Source organism: Theropithecus gelada, chromosome 10 (genome assembly GCF_003255815.1).
Source record: "Theropithecus gelada isolate Dixy chromosome 10, Tgel_1.0, whole genome shotgun sequence".
Lineage (NCBI taxonomy): Eukaryota > Metazoa > Chordata > Mammalia > Primates > Cercopithecidae > Theropithecus > Theropithecus gelada.
The window spans coordinates 65,402,032-65,418,348 of NC_037678.1; the positions used below are offsets into that span (position 1 = coordinate 65,402,032).

A 16,317-nucleotide genomic window follows, 5' to 3' on the forward strand; every position below is an offset into this window, starting at 1 on the left:
CTGTCAGCTCTGGACTCCCAGACCGTCTTGGCTATAGCAGCCAGGTTCTTCCCCTACAGCACTGCTCCAGCACTGAGAGCCGAGTCCCTTTAAGAGGCCAGGTGCAGTGGCTCCTGCCTGTAATCCTAGCACCTTGGGAGGTAGGGCAGATTGCTTGAGCTCAGGAGTATGAGACCAGCCTGGGCAACATTGCAAAATCCCATCTCTACTAAAAATACAAAAATTAGCCCAGTGTGGTGGCACGCACCTGTAGTCCCAGCTACTCCAGAGGCTGAGGTGGGGAAATCACCTGAGCCTGGGAGGTTGAAGTTGCAGTGAGTTGTGATTGCACCACTGCATTCCGGCCTGAGTGACAGAGCAAGACCCTGTCTCAAAAAAAAAAAAAAAAAAAAAAAAGGGCTTCGCCCAGTGGGTAGGATCAGACAGACAGCATCTGCCTCTGCTATACCCCAATATAAAACTCAGGCTGGCCAGGCGTGGTGGTACATGCTTGTAGTCCCAGCTACTCAGGAGGCCCAGGCAAGAGGATCCCTTGAGTTCAAGGTCAGCCTGGGCAACATAGTGAGACCCCATCTCTCTCTCTCCTTTTTTTTTTTTTTTTAAAAAAAAAGGTCCTAAGAGAAAAATCAATCCCTTTACCATAGCCCCTAAAAGCCAAGTTTATTCTGGCTTCTGCCCCAGCGAGGATGCTGTTCCTGCCAGTGACACCCTGGCTGCTTGGCCTGCTTCCAGTCGGAATGTGCCGTGCTCTTGCCCCAGAACCTCCGCACTGGCTGATTCTCTGGCCGGAGTGCTCTTCCCCAGCTTGGTATAGGCGCCTTCTCATTCTTCAGGTCTCGGCTGAGCCCTCCTGAGCCATCTAGGTAAGAACTGCTTCGTCTGAGGCCCTTCTCACATGTGTGGTCACTGTTCCCTTTCTCCCTCAGCCAGCCTGCCCGTGGGCTGTACCTGGACCAAGGGCAGGGACTGGATCCATCTTGCTCGCTGTGGTAGCTCTGGACACAGAACACAGCCTGGCACGTGGCAGTGTTTACCGGGCTCTGTTCTCCAGCTCCTGTCTTGAGTCTGCAGGCCAGCCCCGAACCAGCCCGGGAACCCCTTAGCTGTGCCAGCCCTTTCTCCAAAAAGCTGTTTCCTGACTTCCTTCCTTCCAGCCAGTGGCTGTCCTTTGTTCCCAGTGACCAGGACACCCGGCACCCTTTATACTTCCACCCTCAGGTCCTACTACCCACCCCTGCTCCACACCACCCACCCACCCCTGCTCCACACCAACGCCCCCCTCCGCTCACCCACCCCTGCTCCACACTACTGTCCACCCAGCCCTGCTCCACCCACCCCTGCTCCACACCACTGTCCACCCATCCCTGTTCCACACTACTGTCCACCCAGCCCTGCTCCACACTACTGTCCACCCAGCCCTGCTCCACCCACCCCTGCTCCACACCAACGCCCCCCTCTGCTCACCCACCCCTGCTCCACACTACTGTCCACCCAGCCCTGCTCCACCCACCCCTGCTCCACACCAACGCCCCCCTCTGCTCACCCACCCCTGCTCCACACTACTGTCCACCCAGCCCTGCTCCACCCACCCCTGCTCCACACCAACGCCCCCCTCTGCTCACCCACCCCTGCTCCACACTACTGTCCACCCAGCCCTGCTCCACCCACCCCTGCTCCACACCACTGTCCACCCAGCCCTGCTCCACCCACCCCTCCTCCACACCACTGTCCACCAGCCTGGCATCCAGTCTATCTCCCAGGCCTGCACAGGTCTGGTGATAGGTGGGAAGTGCCCCTGCTCTCATCCCACACGCTGCTGGTGCTCTCTTTCCTCACCAGTCTGAGCGGCTGAGGTCCCAGCACACCTAAGTAGGAACACTAGGAGCCACCCAAGAGCAACAGGAAGCCACCATCACCCCCTCCCCTCAGAGTGGGATAAGAAACTAAAAGCAGAGGGTCCCAAAGGCATATGCCTATGGGAGCCAGGCAGATTATCAGAGAAGCACAGTTGCCAGGTGGACTGGCACAGGTGTCCTGTACATGGACACCTGTCGGGGGAGGGGCTGACAAGCTGGAGCTTGTAGGCTCCATCCAAAGGGAGGAGCTGCTATTCAGTGTCAGCTGACTGCCACTGTTCAGGAATCAGGCCCGCCAGGGACAGCTAATTTTCTCTTTCAGGAGAATCCAGAATCCAAAACCAAGATTTGTATACAAAATCTGTCTTCAAACGTTGGTAACTTACTCAATTAAAAAGAAAACACTACAGGTCACAAGTTTGCAACCTCTGGGAAGGAGAAGCCTCCTTCCCATCTTAGAGGCATCCCTATAACTGCCCACATCATCCTCTCACCTGTAGGATCCCATTCAGAACCAGCATAGAGTTCGAGAATCTTCTTTCCCTTTTTCCCAATCAAAATCCCAATTTCTTCACTGTAGTAAGGTCCAGCTAGGTTGGGAAGCAATCTGATTCAAATAAAACAACTTCCAGCCCCCCAATTCAATAAATACTACGAGGATTACCATATTTCAAAAGTTAACTAAACATATCATGTTTCAATTAATATTAGGTTGGTGCAAAAGTAATTGCGGTTTTTGCCATTCTAGAACTAGAGGCAATGGGCCAAGGCACATAACTGTAGGTCAATCAGGAAAGATGCCAAGTGGTAAGCCGCGTCAGATTTCAACTCCTTCAATCCTATGAGGTACGTAGTTATCGCTCTTTTACAGAAACACAAAAGATTCATGGAGGTTAATCTACTTGCTCAAGGTCCCTCACCCTAGTAAGTGGCAACACAAGGTTTGCCTGACTCCGAAGTCTATGCAGTTAACCATGCCAGGCAGTATTAATTCTCTCTGTGCTATTGTATAACCTCATGTAATGGTGGCCCTAGGGCACAACTTCAAACGGGGCATTCTTGAGATGAGTGTGGCCTTCTAGCCTAAAGTCACTCAAGTGGTCAGTGCCATGGTTTGAATTTGTGTCCCTTGAAAATTGATGTTGCAACAAATCCCCATGCGACAGTCTTTTTTTTTTTTTTTTTTTTTTTTGAGATGGAGTCAGGCTGGAGTGCAATGGCACGATCTCAGCCGACTGCAACCTCCGCCTCCCAGGTTCAAGCTATTCTCCTGCCTCAGCCTCCCAAGTAGTTGGGATTACAGGCGTGCACCACAATGCTCAGCTAATTTTGGTATTTTTAGTAGAGACAGGGTTTCACCATGTTGGCCAGGCTGGTCTCAAAACTCCTGACCTCAAGTGATCCGCCTGCCTCGGCCTCCTAAAGTGCTGGGATTACAGGCGTGAGCCACTGCGCCCGGCCCCAAGACAAGAGCCTTGAGCAGAGGTCCTAGCTGCGCAGAGATCCTAACTGCGCAGAGATCCTAGCTGCGGTCCACCTGCACATTCCTGTTGTGTAGCTGTGTTCTTGCCTAGTCACACTCAGTATCTAACCTAACACAGAAAGATTCTCAAAAATGGGACTCAGCTCACAGAAAACGTTAAAGGGGATAAAAACCCATCCCCTTGGACTCCTAGAAGTCCAAATGGCGCCTTCAGATACCAACAGGACTCCTATGCAGACAGCTGGTGCTCACTGCTGGAGAAGAAGAAAGGAAGCTGGCCTTTCCAGGCAGTTGTCTGTTCTGTTAGGAGCAAGGGGCAAGAAGGACCAATGTATAAAGGCCTGGAGAAATATGCTGGCATCAACAGCATTTCCAACTAAGTCCTCATGTCATATACCCAAGGACCCCACCACCCAAAAGTACGAGAATAAGCTCTCAATCAGGACTTTGTTCCTATTATTATCCTCTTTATTCCAAAACAATTACACATTTCAACTTTTCAAATGCAACATATGGGTGTAACTTAGGAATATTCACAGCATCTTGCACAGTGCCAGAGAAAGAGACTATCTGAGCTCACCAGGTATCTGCTCTGTGTTCGGGAAACTGAAAAACAACAAGCAAAAGTATAACTACAATCTGGACTTTTTTCTTTTTTAAATAAAGTTTGTGTTTTTTTTGCATTCTTTTCATACTGTGAATTGTTCTTGACTCCTTTTCTTGACATTCAGTTTTCAGAATTTCCATCCTTCTTCTGGAACTAATGTGCTGTTCTGAAAGAAAATGGAGACAAACACAGAATTACTGAGGGTTTCAGTTCACAGTTACAGTTCCTAACTGATGACAACAGAGACACCAAGGTACTCTCCCGCTCTTAAGAGCCCATTTATAAGGGAATAATCATTTATCTACCAAGTCTATTTATGTATGCCCCATCTCATTTTACAAAAGAACATGAGACGGCTAGTTCATAATTAAGCTGATGACAACTTAAATACAAACAACAAAACAAACTCAATAATAACTAAGAAAGTGGTATGCGACAACATAAGGAGATGAGGTAATTCCAGGCACACCTCTCACCGTGCAAGGCCAAAAACAGTGTAAATTTCAATTAGATGAACAGAGAGGAAAGTTTAAAGAATGCTCATCAATCTCCCAGACTCCAGCTCTGCCAACCAACACGTGGCCCTTCTGTAGCTTAGATGACATCCTGACCATTCATTACAGAAACCTGCACATTCCTGCCGTGTGGCCGTGTTCTTGCCAAGTCACACTCAGATCTAACACAGAAAGATTCTCAAAAACGGGACTCAGCTCACAGAAAGTGTTAAAGGCGATAAAAACCTATCTCCTGTATTCTCTTTTTCCCTTCTGCTGCCTTTCCCTAGATTCTAAGGAGGGATGGGGAAACACAATGAATGAAAATGACAATCTAGCCAGACTGTGCAGCTGAGGAGATGGTTGCAGTGAGTAACCGATGCCGGCAGGCTCCAGCAAGCAGAGGCAGGGTTGCCGACACACAGCATCCATCCTTCAGTGGCAGCTCTTCCCAGGGGTGAGGACTAAGGTGATAATGACCCAGTCTTGCAGAATGGCAGGCTCCAAACCCATTAATAAAGCAGTTCCAAAAGACATGCACAGGCATGGAATTAATCTTGAGGGCTGGGGTGTGCACCCCTAATTCCTTGCCAACATTCAGAAGTTCCTAGGTACACTAAAATATGTGCATTCAGAAACGTTCATGCAGAAGGGATAGCACGAGTATGAAATAAGAACAGCTGAAGGGTAGTGGCCCACAACCACCGACTGTGGCTAGAACTATGTCCCACATTATGTCTGCTCAAATCAATGTCTGCCCTCAGATCGAGAACACTTTGCTACCAGGGGGTTTCCTTTCAAATACTAGGAGGTACCAAATGTCCAAATGATCAAGTGACTTTCCTCTTCCTCAAGCAATGATTTGGGGATAGCAGGGTAGGAACTGACTTTAAAAATCAAGAGGCCAAGTAAGGTGGCTCACGCCTATAATCCCAGCACTTTTAGGGGCCAAAGCAGGAGGATTGCTTGAGCCCAGGAGCTTGAGACCGGCTAGGGCAACACAATGAGACACCATCTCTATAAAAAAAAAGTTCTTTTTAATCAAGAAAAGAAAATTGAGTTAAACAATTAAATAACTCAACATTTAGCAGAAAGGACAATTTCTGAAAGCAAATCTCAGACAGAGTGACTGTAATTTAGGATAAAATCAAATGGGCATAGCCACAGAATGGGGGTGGGAGAAGGCTGTGACTCTAAAAGGGGCACTGGGGAACTCTTTGGAGTGTGGCAATATCTATATCTTGATTGAGGTGGTGGTTACATGACTACATAGGTTTTTCAGGATTTACAGAATTGTACACTAAAAAGGGTACATTTTTCTGCAGATAAATTATAACTCCATTAAAACCTGGAAAAAACAAACAAAAACAAACAAAACAAATGCAGTTCCCTTCTGTGTTGAGGATAGGTGACCCAGCTTATGCTCACACATCCGTGGAAAGGCTCCAAATCCTATGCTTTTGTTGATCTCTCCTATTTTCAGAGGATTAGAAATTAGACGGTTTTGTGACTTTGGCAGGGAAAGCCATTTCCAAGGCAAAGGATAAAAGAGAACATGACTTGAAAATCCAAATACCTCCCTCCCTTTGTTGGTCTAGGGCAGGGGTCAGCAAACTGTGCCACTCAGGCCAAATCCAGCCCACCACCTGTCTTGATGAATAAAGTTTTGTTGGAACACAGCCACGCCCATTTGTTTATACAGTCTATGGCTGCTTTCACATGACAGTGACAGAGCTGAGTAGTTGGTGCCAAGAGACCATATGGCCAGTTAAGCCTAAAATACTATCTGGCTCTTTACAGAAAACTTTTGCCAGTCCCTGGTCTAGAGGAGCAGATCAATGAAGCATCAGACACTCGCTTTCCTTCCCTCCACTTCCCTCCCATCCTCAGACTGAGATGCAGAAGGAGAATGAGTGGGATTTCACTTCACATTTTAGTCACATGGGGAGCAGCCCTTTTAACATACCCTGAGTGCTAGGAACCTGGATTCTGATGCTAGCTTTGATCTGTGGCCATCAGTCCTTCATAATTTACAGTCTCCCCAAACCACACTCTTTAGCCCAACTAGAGATTGGTGTTACAGAAAAGTCTAGAAACAGTGACAAGGTGTGCCAGGATTTGCCACGGGACCATCATTTAATGAATTTTGGGTTTGTCTTATCCTCATCTCAGCTGTCCTGGAAACAGAGAGAGAGAGGCTTGTCTATAAATAAGTAAGTACCCCATGGGATATGAGGGAGAATGAAGTCTTATACAGTCAAAGCCAGGCCAAAGCTGCTCATTGCAAAGTTATCCCATCAGCTGGGCTAATTCAGGAAGCTTTTGCCCTGGTCCAGTCACAACCTCATCTAGCAACTTGAAAAGCAGCCTCAGAATTCAGCTGTGTCGTAGGGAAGGGTGGGAAGAGCAAGTGGGCTGAAAACTAGAGAGATAACTGACATGCATGAGGCGGGCAAGACGGGGAAGGGACCCTGCTTCTGGGATGAGTCCACCCTTCATCTTTACCGTAGTGTCCTATATTTTGCCAATCTACTGCTCTGCTCTGCAGCGATCCTGCCAAAGGAAAGAGGGTTTGAGAATCAAGAAAGGACAGCGAGGGGAGAAATCAGCTGAGGAAAGAAATGACAAACACCCAACCAGAGCTTCCATTAGGGTCACCGATTTTTCCAGGGTAGAGTTCATTCTAGGACTGACAAGGAAAGAGTGGGCTTTAAGCTTCTGAACGGAATACATGAGTAGGAGAGAGGGAGGAGTTACTGATCCTTCTGGGATTCTGATAAAAACCATAGTCTCTCTCCCCAGAAAATGCATACAACTTTAGGATTCCAGATTAGGAACTCCTGCTAAGCAGGATGTAAACCAAATGGTTTCTACTCAATTCTCACCTTGATTTTGTTCTTATTTTTTATTTTCACAATTTTTTTTAGAGACGAGGTCTCACTGTGTTGCCCAGGCTGGTCTCGAACTCCTGAGCTCAAGCGATCCTCCGGCCTTAGCCTCCCAAAGTGCTGGGATTGCAGGCATAAGCCACCGTGCCCGGCAGATTTCATTCTTCTTGAGTGGGTGACTTCCAGAAAAGAGAGAACTTAGCAGAGCACAGTTTTTTGGCTCTCTGGGGGCCCAGGCAGGTGCTGCACGGGAACAGCGTTCTGCTTTGCAAAAACAACTGAGTCCTGGCTCTTTCTCAGGTACAATGCAGAGCCACCAGGAAAAGGCTACTGGAAGGTGGAAAAAATGAACCAGCTGCCACTGCTGGTGCTAAGGGAAGCTCTGGTGGGCCCTGGATTCCTACAGGAAAGCCAAGGAACACGTCTGTGCCGAGTCTCCATGGTGAAATGCTCAGAAAGTTCACAATGGAGACTCGGGCGGAGATGAGACACCTTCTCCCACCCACTGATGGTCTCCCTGAAAAAGCCTCTCTCTGATCCCAGCACCCTAACTGGCAGCCACATTGAGGGTACACTATCGAGTTACATTCTTCCAACAAACGTCCTGGATACAAGAAAGCGGCACATCTGAAAACGATTTCCAGAGGTGAAAGCAATTCTGATCTTTTCTTATTGGCCTTTGCGTGGCTGAAATCACTCAGGTTCTAATAAAGTCAAATCAATGAGAAACACCTTTGTGACATTTAAATTTGCCTCCAATTCTGTTTAGCAAGTCAAGCTGCCAGCAAGCTGCTCACGTCAAGGTCTGTCTGACCACCCGTGTGACTCTAAGGTTGTCTGGGTCCTGGGGAGGCGGAGGCTACTGAGGAGATACTCCTTGCCGGGAGCCTCTGCAAAACCTGCCTCAGCTTCTGTGGGAAATAACACAGACCTCGTGCTTCTGGGACAAGCTCCTGGAGCTGTAAGGGTTACAGAGGAGCAACTCTCTGGGACATGTTGAGGGTGGGAAGGGCAGGGCAGGATTCTCTGTGGCAGCAGAGAATTTTTACAGAGCTAACGAATTAATCTTCTGCCACATCTATGAATGCACTTTCATCTTCATAAAGCAATAATTTTCCTCCCTCATTCTATTGCATTGGGGCATAAATTACTATGGTTGTAATACATTCAAAGCTGACCACTAAGGCCCCTTTTTTGACTTCAAAGTGCTTATGGCTTCTGTATTGGGCTAGGTTAAGGTGCCAGACTTGCCCCTAAGAACACAAATCATTTTGCCACCTACCCTTCAAAGAGCTAGGCTGGTAGAGCTGAGTATTTCTAACCCTACTCTAGATCCCTGGCCCATGTCCAGCCTTACCTCTTGACTGCCTGCTGGGCCAGCATCCGATTGCCAGCCAGAAACGTCACACTGCCCAAGATGGCCAGGTACTTCAAGGTCTGGAACATGTTGAGCTGAGTCCAGTACACATACATGAGCCCCAGCATAGCTGCAAGAAGAGGTGTCATGACATCCAATTAAATGAAACATAATGCTGCCCCAGGGTTGAGGAAAGTTAGGGGCAGCAACTGCTGGATCATGAAAAGGTCTGTAGTCCTACACATTTTTCATTCCTTTGTTTCATTCCTTTGCTCGGATGCCAAAAAGTAGCTAACTCAATATACTAGCCTCTCAGCTGTGGCCACCAAGAAATCCAGGGTGGCAGGCACAATGGCTCACACCTGTAATCCCAACATTTTGGGAGGCTGAGGCAGGAGGACTGCTTGAGCTCAGGAGTTCAAGACCATCCTGGGCAAACAGTGAGACCTCATGTCTACTAAAATTCAAAAAATTAGTCAGGCGTAATGGCCCATGTCTATAGTGCCAGCTACTTAGGAGGCTAAGGTAGGAAGATTGCTTGAGCCTGGGAAGTCGAGGATGCAGTGAGCTTGATCACACCACTGTACTTCAGCCTGCGTGACAGAGTGATACCTCATCTCCAAAAAACAAAAAACAAAAAACAAAAAAACAGGGTTAACAACTGGACTTCAGTGACCTGTGCCATGCTCCTGCTTATACCTATTTCTCTGCTTTTGTTTAAAACTTCTCTGTCATGTTACATTTAGGATTCATTTCATTTTTCAAATTCTTAACAAAAATACACAGGATATAAACAGGCCGGGTGTGGGAGTCATAGATCCTAGAACTGTAATCCTAGAACTTTGGGAGGCCGAGGCGGGAGAATCACCTGAGGTCAGGCATTCGAGACCAGCCTGACCAACATGGTGAAACCCCGTCTCTACTAAAAATACAAAATTAGCCAGGTGTGGTGGTGCACGCCTATAATCCCAGATACTTGGGAGGCTGAGGTGGGAGAATTGCCTGAACCCGGGAGGCGGAGGCAGAGGCTGCAGTGAGCCAAGATCGCACCATCGCACTACAGCCTGGGAGAGATAGAGCAAGACTCCATTTCAAAAATAAAAAATAAAAAATAAATTTAAAAAACCAGGATATAAGTAACTGAATAATTTCCTTTTTTATGGGGGAAAAAAAAACCCCAAAAAACCTGTAAGTATAATTTGCCACTGTGACCAGGAAGGAAGCAAGGAGGTCTCAGGAAGAAGGCTGAGTGAAAAGGACTCAGAGCTGGGAACGGAGAGCCCTGGGGTCTGGTCCAGGCCCTGTCCTTACCAGCCGCTTAACTTCTCTGAGCCCAAATTCTCCCAACTTGTCAAAAGGGATCGTAATTCCTGCCCCAGTCACCCTCATCAGGGCTATGATGAGAATCAAATGAGAAAACATGCACAAAAAGCACACCGGCAAGAAAAGCCACAGCTCTCAACAAATTTATATTCAGGTTTTCTTCTCGGTCTGACCCCAGAGGGCTATCATTCATATCCAGGAACTGAGCCAGAGAGAAAGGTCATCCTGTCAGTTTTGCCCAGACAGATGACGGATGAACTACAGCGGGGTTCCCAACCATTTCTGAGGTCACAGACCACTGCACCATAATAATCTGATCAAAGTCACAACTCTCTTTCCCCAGAAAAATACAAACATTTGCCTACAATTTCAAGGGACTTATCTACACACCTCTACAGAATCTGTTTACTATGGGCATACAGATAGTGACTCCTGAAAGAGGCAAATAATTTTAAAAATATTAAGGTCAGGCCAGGCGTGGTGGTGGCTCACACCCATAATCCTAGCACTCTGGGAGGCCAAAGGCAGGAAGACTGCTTGAGCCAAGGAGTTCATGACCAGCTCTGAACACAGCAAGACCCCATCTCTACAAAAAATACAAATATTAGCCAAATGTGGTGGCACACGCCTGCAGTCCCAGCTACTCTGGAGGCTGAGGTGGGAGGATGACCTAAGTCTGGGAGGTCGAGGCTCCAGTGAGTGGTGAGTGCACCACTGCACTCCAGCCTAGGTGACAGAGTAAGACCTTGTCTCAGAAAAAAAAAAAAAAAAAAAAAAAAGAACAAAAAATATTAAAGTCACAGTGAAATGCAAGGCACCCCGATCCAATAGCATCAAAAGCCTCTTAAGTGATTTGTGAATTTACTATCTCGTTATGTTTAGGCTGTTGAAGTCCTCAGGTCTCCAGAGAACGACGCAGGACAGCATATCTGACTGTGGAAAGGACTGTTTTCTATTACTGCACAGACAGAGCCGCCAGCAAATGTGAAGATCGATAGGGTGGGGAAAGATAACCTTTGGAAACTGCATTAATGCTCTTCATCCAGGAAGATTGCTCAATGTAAAGATACGATAAGTGAGTAATCTCTGGAAATAAACAGGGTTATTAACTGAGGGTAAATGGTCTGCCAACAGTGGCGCAGTACAACGAAGCCCAATATAATGACAGCTGTTCTAAGTGATGGACCAAACAGGTTTATCATCATATTAACTGTCCTAAAAGGCCAGGAGGAAAAGGGAAATGTTATGCTATTAAGTCATTATAGTTAATAGGTTGTGGGTCTACTTAACAGGGCTTTTGTGTGGGCAGGCTAAATGTCAGAGGAGGTTAAATGGAATTAGCAGTCTGGGGCACTTACCAGCATGTCCCAGGTGAAATATAATCGTGCTAGGAGCGAAAGTGAAGTTGGAGACATTGGCACCAATCCGGATCCACTGAATGATGGGGAGAAATAAATTTAAAAGGCATTAGAACTTAAAAGGGAGGCAACACAAACCACGCCAATGCTAATCCCATCAACAGCCCCAAGGTTTCAATGTTCATGCATTCTAGAAAGACAGGGAATTCTTCCAAGTGACAACCACCCTATTATAAGCCCTCGGGAAAACTTGTTTCCTTTTTTCTTTAGAAAGGCATTCAGCACCTGCTCTCAAATGGGCTCATGTAACTCAAACCTGAACATCATTTTTAATGATGGCAAACCCTACTGTTTTAAAACAGGTGAGATCATGAAGCTGAAAGGTCAGAAACTGCATTTATAAGGTAACTGACACCCCCATTAAGTTCTCTAAGAATTGGTAAGATAAACCCGCCGGCAGCTGGTGGCATTCATGCTTTTGCTGTTGGTTCCATGTCTTTTGAAATTCTCATCACTCAAATATAAGAACAGGTGCTCATACCCTAGGTCTGGTTTCTGAAAATCTGTAGCAAGGCTTCTAGATTTATCTAGATTTAAACAGTAATTCTTTTATTAAAAGCAACAAATTAATTAGGAACATAGGCAACTTTCCAAAAGTAAGATCTAATGAGTGTTTTCTCAAAATTCTCTGAGCTTTGAGGATATGCATTTATGTTTGTTTATAATTAGAAAAAAGAAAAAAAACACAATTGGCTTAAAAAAAAAAATTCAAATGGTACTGAAAAGGAGAAAAGGTAAAAGTTACTTCCTCTACATTCTCCAGAATGTCCTCTCCTCAGAGATGACCAACACTAACACATGTCGCCTTTTAAAACTTATTTTTTTTTTTGACAGGGTCTCACTCTGTCACCCAGGTTAGAATGCAGGGCTCACTGCAGCCTCAACTTCCCAGGCTCATGTGATCTTCCCACCTCAGCCCCTCAAGTAGCCGAGACTACAGGCATACGTCACCATTAATTTTTTTTCTTTCTAATTTTCTAATTTTAGTAGAGACAGGGTCTTGCTATGTTGCCCATGCTGAACTCAAACACCTGAGCTCAAGCAAGCCTCCCACCTCGGCCTCCCAAAGTGCTGGGACTACAGGCATGAGCCACCACACCCGGCCACCTTTTAAAACTTTACAGAGGATCATACTAAACACACTACCCTACCCCTTGTCTTTTTCACTCAGTAACACATCTTGGCAATCTTGTCCTATTGGCATATAAATCTATCCATTCTTTGAAAAGCTGCATATTATTCCATCGTATGGACTTTAGGTTGTTTCTGGTTTTCTGCCCCAAGCAGTGCTGAAATGCATAGCCTTTGTGTTGTTTTTTATAGCTACCAGCATCGGGTCTCACTCTGTTCACACTAGATCTCATCTGAACTCTCCTATAGCATCACAGTCCATCCACTTTTGTCATTCCTAGTGGCTGTTAAGTACTTTCTCATGCCCACTTGTTAATGGGGCAGTTTATTTGGCCACTCCTCCACAGTGGGAACTTTTGGTCACTCTAAAATGTCTTAAGCATCAGTTCAGGTCACAGCTGCTGGACCCCTCTGGAGCTTTGCTGAGGCCAAACAACACAGCCTCCTTTGGAAGGAATGCATCTGCTGGGTCTGGCGCCAGACGCATGCTGCCCACGCTAATTACGGCCACTCACCAGAGCGAAGAGCAGAAGCAACGGCGAGAGGATCAGGGCAGTGAATGTATTGGACACCACGGTGGGGGGCCTCTTCTCAGGCTCGCGGAACAGGTGCTGCCGAAAGACAAACCGAGAAGATTTAAGAATGTGGCCTTCCCAGCTGGGGCAGCCATGTATACCAGGGACCAAAGCATCAATGTCAGTCATGAAGAGGATATGCCACCCAGAGGCTATGGCATACTTGGCAACAAGTGGCCGCGTGGCCTTTTGCCTCTTCTCAATGCTGTCTTGATCCCAGAGGTCTCCCTTCCACAGAGACTACATACATCAACCCCAGCTCACTGCTTGGCCAACCCTTTATTCCCCTCAAAGACTCACTGCCATTTAGAGGCCAGAGAATGCAAGCCATCACGTGGCATCTGGCTAGTGCCAAAGAGGGTGCACAGGTATATAGATGGCTTGAGTGACATGACTGAGGCAGGACTCTGGACTCGCAACGTTTCTGGGTTCCTAGGGTGGCCCTGGCATATGCTGCTGCCCCACTTAATTGGCTAATGGTGGTAACACCATCTCTTTTTAAAAGGTAACAGAGCCTCACTACAAATCTTTCCAACCATAATTCATCCCTCTCTCCCTGAGCCATGGCTCTAAGGAAGCCCTAAACAAATTTCCCGCTCTCATTTCTTCTTTTTTTTTTTTTAAAAGAGACAGGACCTCACTCTGTCACCCAGGCTGAAGTGTAGTAGCACCATCATAGCTTGCTGTAACCTCAAACTCCTGGGCTCAAAAGATTCTCCCGCCTTAGCCTCCCGAGTAGTTGGGACTACAGGTATGCGCCACCACACCCAGCTTAATTTTTAAATTCTCTGTAGAGACAGAGTCTCACTAGGTCTTGAACTCCTGACCTCAAGTGATCCTCCCTCCTTGGCCCTGCAAAGTGGGATTACAGGTGTGAGCCACCATGCCTGGCCCAACTCTGATTTCCAGAGTTAAACCAGAAGGCTGGACAAGCATTCTGATGATATTTCTTGGTTTTATTTTTTTTTTCCCTGAGCAATTCTACATGAATTCTCTTTACAACGCTCACCTAGATAGTGTGACCTAGCAGAGGCAGAAATGGTGTGGGAATCTGGAGACCTCTGTTTAGGCCCAAACTGATATGTATGGCTGTGTGACCAGGAGGGAAGTCGCTGTCCCACTCTTCACCTCAGTTTCCAGCTGGAAAACTGGGGGTGGGGAGGGTCATGACCACCCTGCTAGGCTTGTAAAGATACTCTAAAGACCAAATGAAATAGTGCATTTGATTATGCTTTGTAAGCTGTAACTCATTATGCAAATAGAACTTTTTAAAAAAGATTTTTCCTCCAATGTGTCAACTTGTGCCTGCCTTTTCTGCTTGCCAATGCCCAGCCACTCCAGCTCCATGATGAGGCAGCCCCACTTGAGCCTCCTGTTCCTAAAATTTCACCTCTGCTCTTCTTTGCTGCCGCTGCCATTAAAGGATTTCTAACATTATAGCAGCTGTTGCCACCTACTTCAGCCGGCACCCTTCATCATCATCACAATCACACCTATCGGTTAGCTGCATTTTACGTTCTTAAATAATGCTGTACCAATATGAAGAGGACTTTTATAAACAATCCTACTACTCTACCCTTTGGGCACTTGCTTTTTTTAAAGTGGAATGACAACAGGTAGTCTGTTTTTGACACTTCAACATTAATTTGCATGTAGGTTTCCAAGTACAATCATTTCTCAAGATTGCAAAATAGTCCACTGAGTGGATCCACCTCAGTTTCCTTAACCAGTACCCAAATAAAATTATTGTGTTTATTTTGTAAAGGGCTTTAGAAACATTTGAAAGCCTTTCTTTACTCATCTGTTATCAACTTTGATTCTCACAACAGTCCTGTGTGCAGGGCAGGACCAGGCTTGCTTATCCAAGGACTTGCCTAAGAAAGTAGAGCCCTGTTCTCCCAGGTGAGTTTTCCCACCTGTCGCCCCATCAGCCCTGATTTACGCAGGAGCAGGGAGGATAAACGCTAAAACCATCTGCGCTCATAGCTAACAAGCTGTGGTCCGAGGGTTGAACCTGCTGGATGTCAGGAAAACCAGACTCAGGTTCTGATTTCATCTTCCACTTTCTGCTTTCTGGGGGTTAGTCACTGGACTCTTTAAACCTGTTTGCTCAGTTCAAAGATAGGGCTGCCATGTACCCTGCCTAATCCACAGGGTGTGAGGATCAAACTATCAAATATCATAAAACAAGTTAAAGGGAGCAGAGACACAGTCCAGGGCTTTGCTGCCTTCTCTTCTCCCCCATGTTTAGTGGATAACCCCTTGGGATATACCTGAATTTCCTGTTTTGGAGTGAAAAGGTTCTGGGACAAGACAGTCGAGGGAGCTTCTTCCTCAGGGAACTTGATGACCACATCAGCCTACAAAAATAAGGACAGTCTTTAAAAGCACAGGGGCAGAGAAGTGAGTGAAACTCAATAGATAATATTCTCTGACTCACGTCTAAGACCATAACTGAAAAAAGGTCCAGGCAGTCCCAATCACTTCTGATCCATGAGCTGACAAATTGAGGCAGTAAAAACTTCAAGAACAAAACAAGTATTTGTTCAAAATGCTTTTTACAGCAAGACTTCTAATTTTCTGCTGGTATAGTAGCCCCATAGAGCTGCTTAATACAAAAATCCCAGCTGGTACACAGGCTGTTACAGTTGCAATCAGAAACTGCTTGGTGTCCCTGGGAAGTGTGATTTAGTCACATTTGAAAAAGAGAGAAAGAAATGAGTATGTGCTCTGGTGCAAAAACAGCCTGAAGTCCAGGAGAAGAAAAGAAGTCTTGAATACCATATGAGAAAACGAGAAAACGCAGCTGCCCCTTTGTCTTGCAAAGTGAGTCAACCACCATTCAAAGCCTGCAATTTGGCCTCTGCCACCTTTCCAAGCTCATCACCTCCCGCTTTTGACAGGAGTCAGGTGCTCTGGCAAAACACAACCGCTCCCATCGCACTGAAAGCACTTTGAGCTTTCTGCAGGCTCTTCCTCAATGATCACCCCACAGCCCCAGATCTGATAAACTCTTGCCATTCTTCAACCCCTTGCTCAAATGCCCTGTCTTGCACGACATTTACTCTCATCACACCAATCCAAAGTGAGGCATGAAGGGAGGCACTATGTAAACGACAACATGCTACACATGGTTATTAGTTAATCAGTTAGTTGGTTATTAGTTAAAATTGTTATCAGAATTC

At 46.5% G+C, this 16,317-nt stretch overlaps 1 protein-coding gene across 7 annotated transcripts in view; it reads right to left on the bottom strand.

The window, feature by feature from the left end:
- Positions 1-3,785: 3,785 nt before the first annotated feature.
- The window catches only part of RPN2 (ribophorin II), a 59,933-nt gene continuing 47,401 nt past the window's right edge, over positions 3,786-16,317 (bottom strand). For 3 of the 7 annotated variants that reach the window (XM_025400137.1, XM_025400135.1, XM_025400130.1), the window contains 6 exons: positions 15,406-15,492; positions 13,073-13,168; positions 11,367-11,442; positions 8,686-8,815; positions 6,946-6,993; positions 3,786-4,112 (listed from right to left, as the gene is read on the bottom strand). In XM_025400137.1, coding sequence (XP_025255922.1) covers positions 4,100-4,112; positions 6,946-6,993; positions 8,686-8,815; positions 11,367-11,442; positions 13,073-13,168; positions 15,406-15,492 — 450 coding nt within the window. In that variant the 3' untranslated portion in view covers positions 3,786-4,099. The remainder of the gene's footprint in view (positions 4,113-6,945; positions 6,994-8,685; positions 8,816-11,366; positions 11,443-13,072; positions 13,169-15,405; positions 15,493-16,317) is intronic. The other 4 variants (XM_025400134.1, XM_025400132.1, XM_025400133.1 and 1 more) reach the window with 4 other exon arrangements.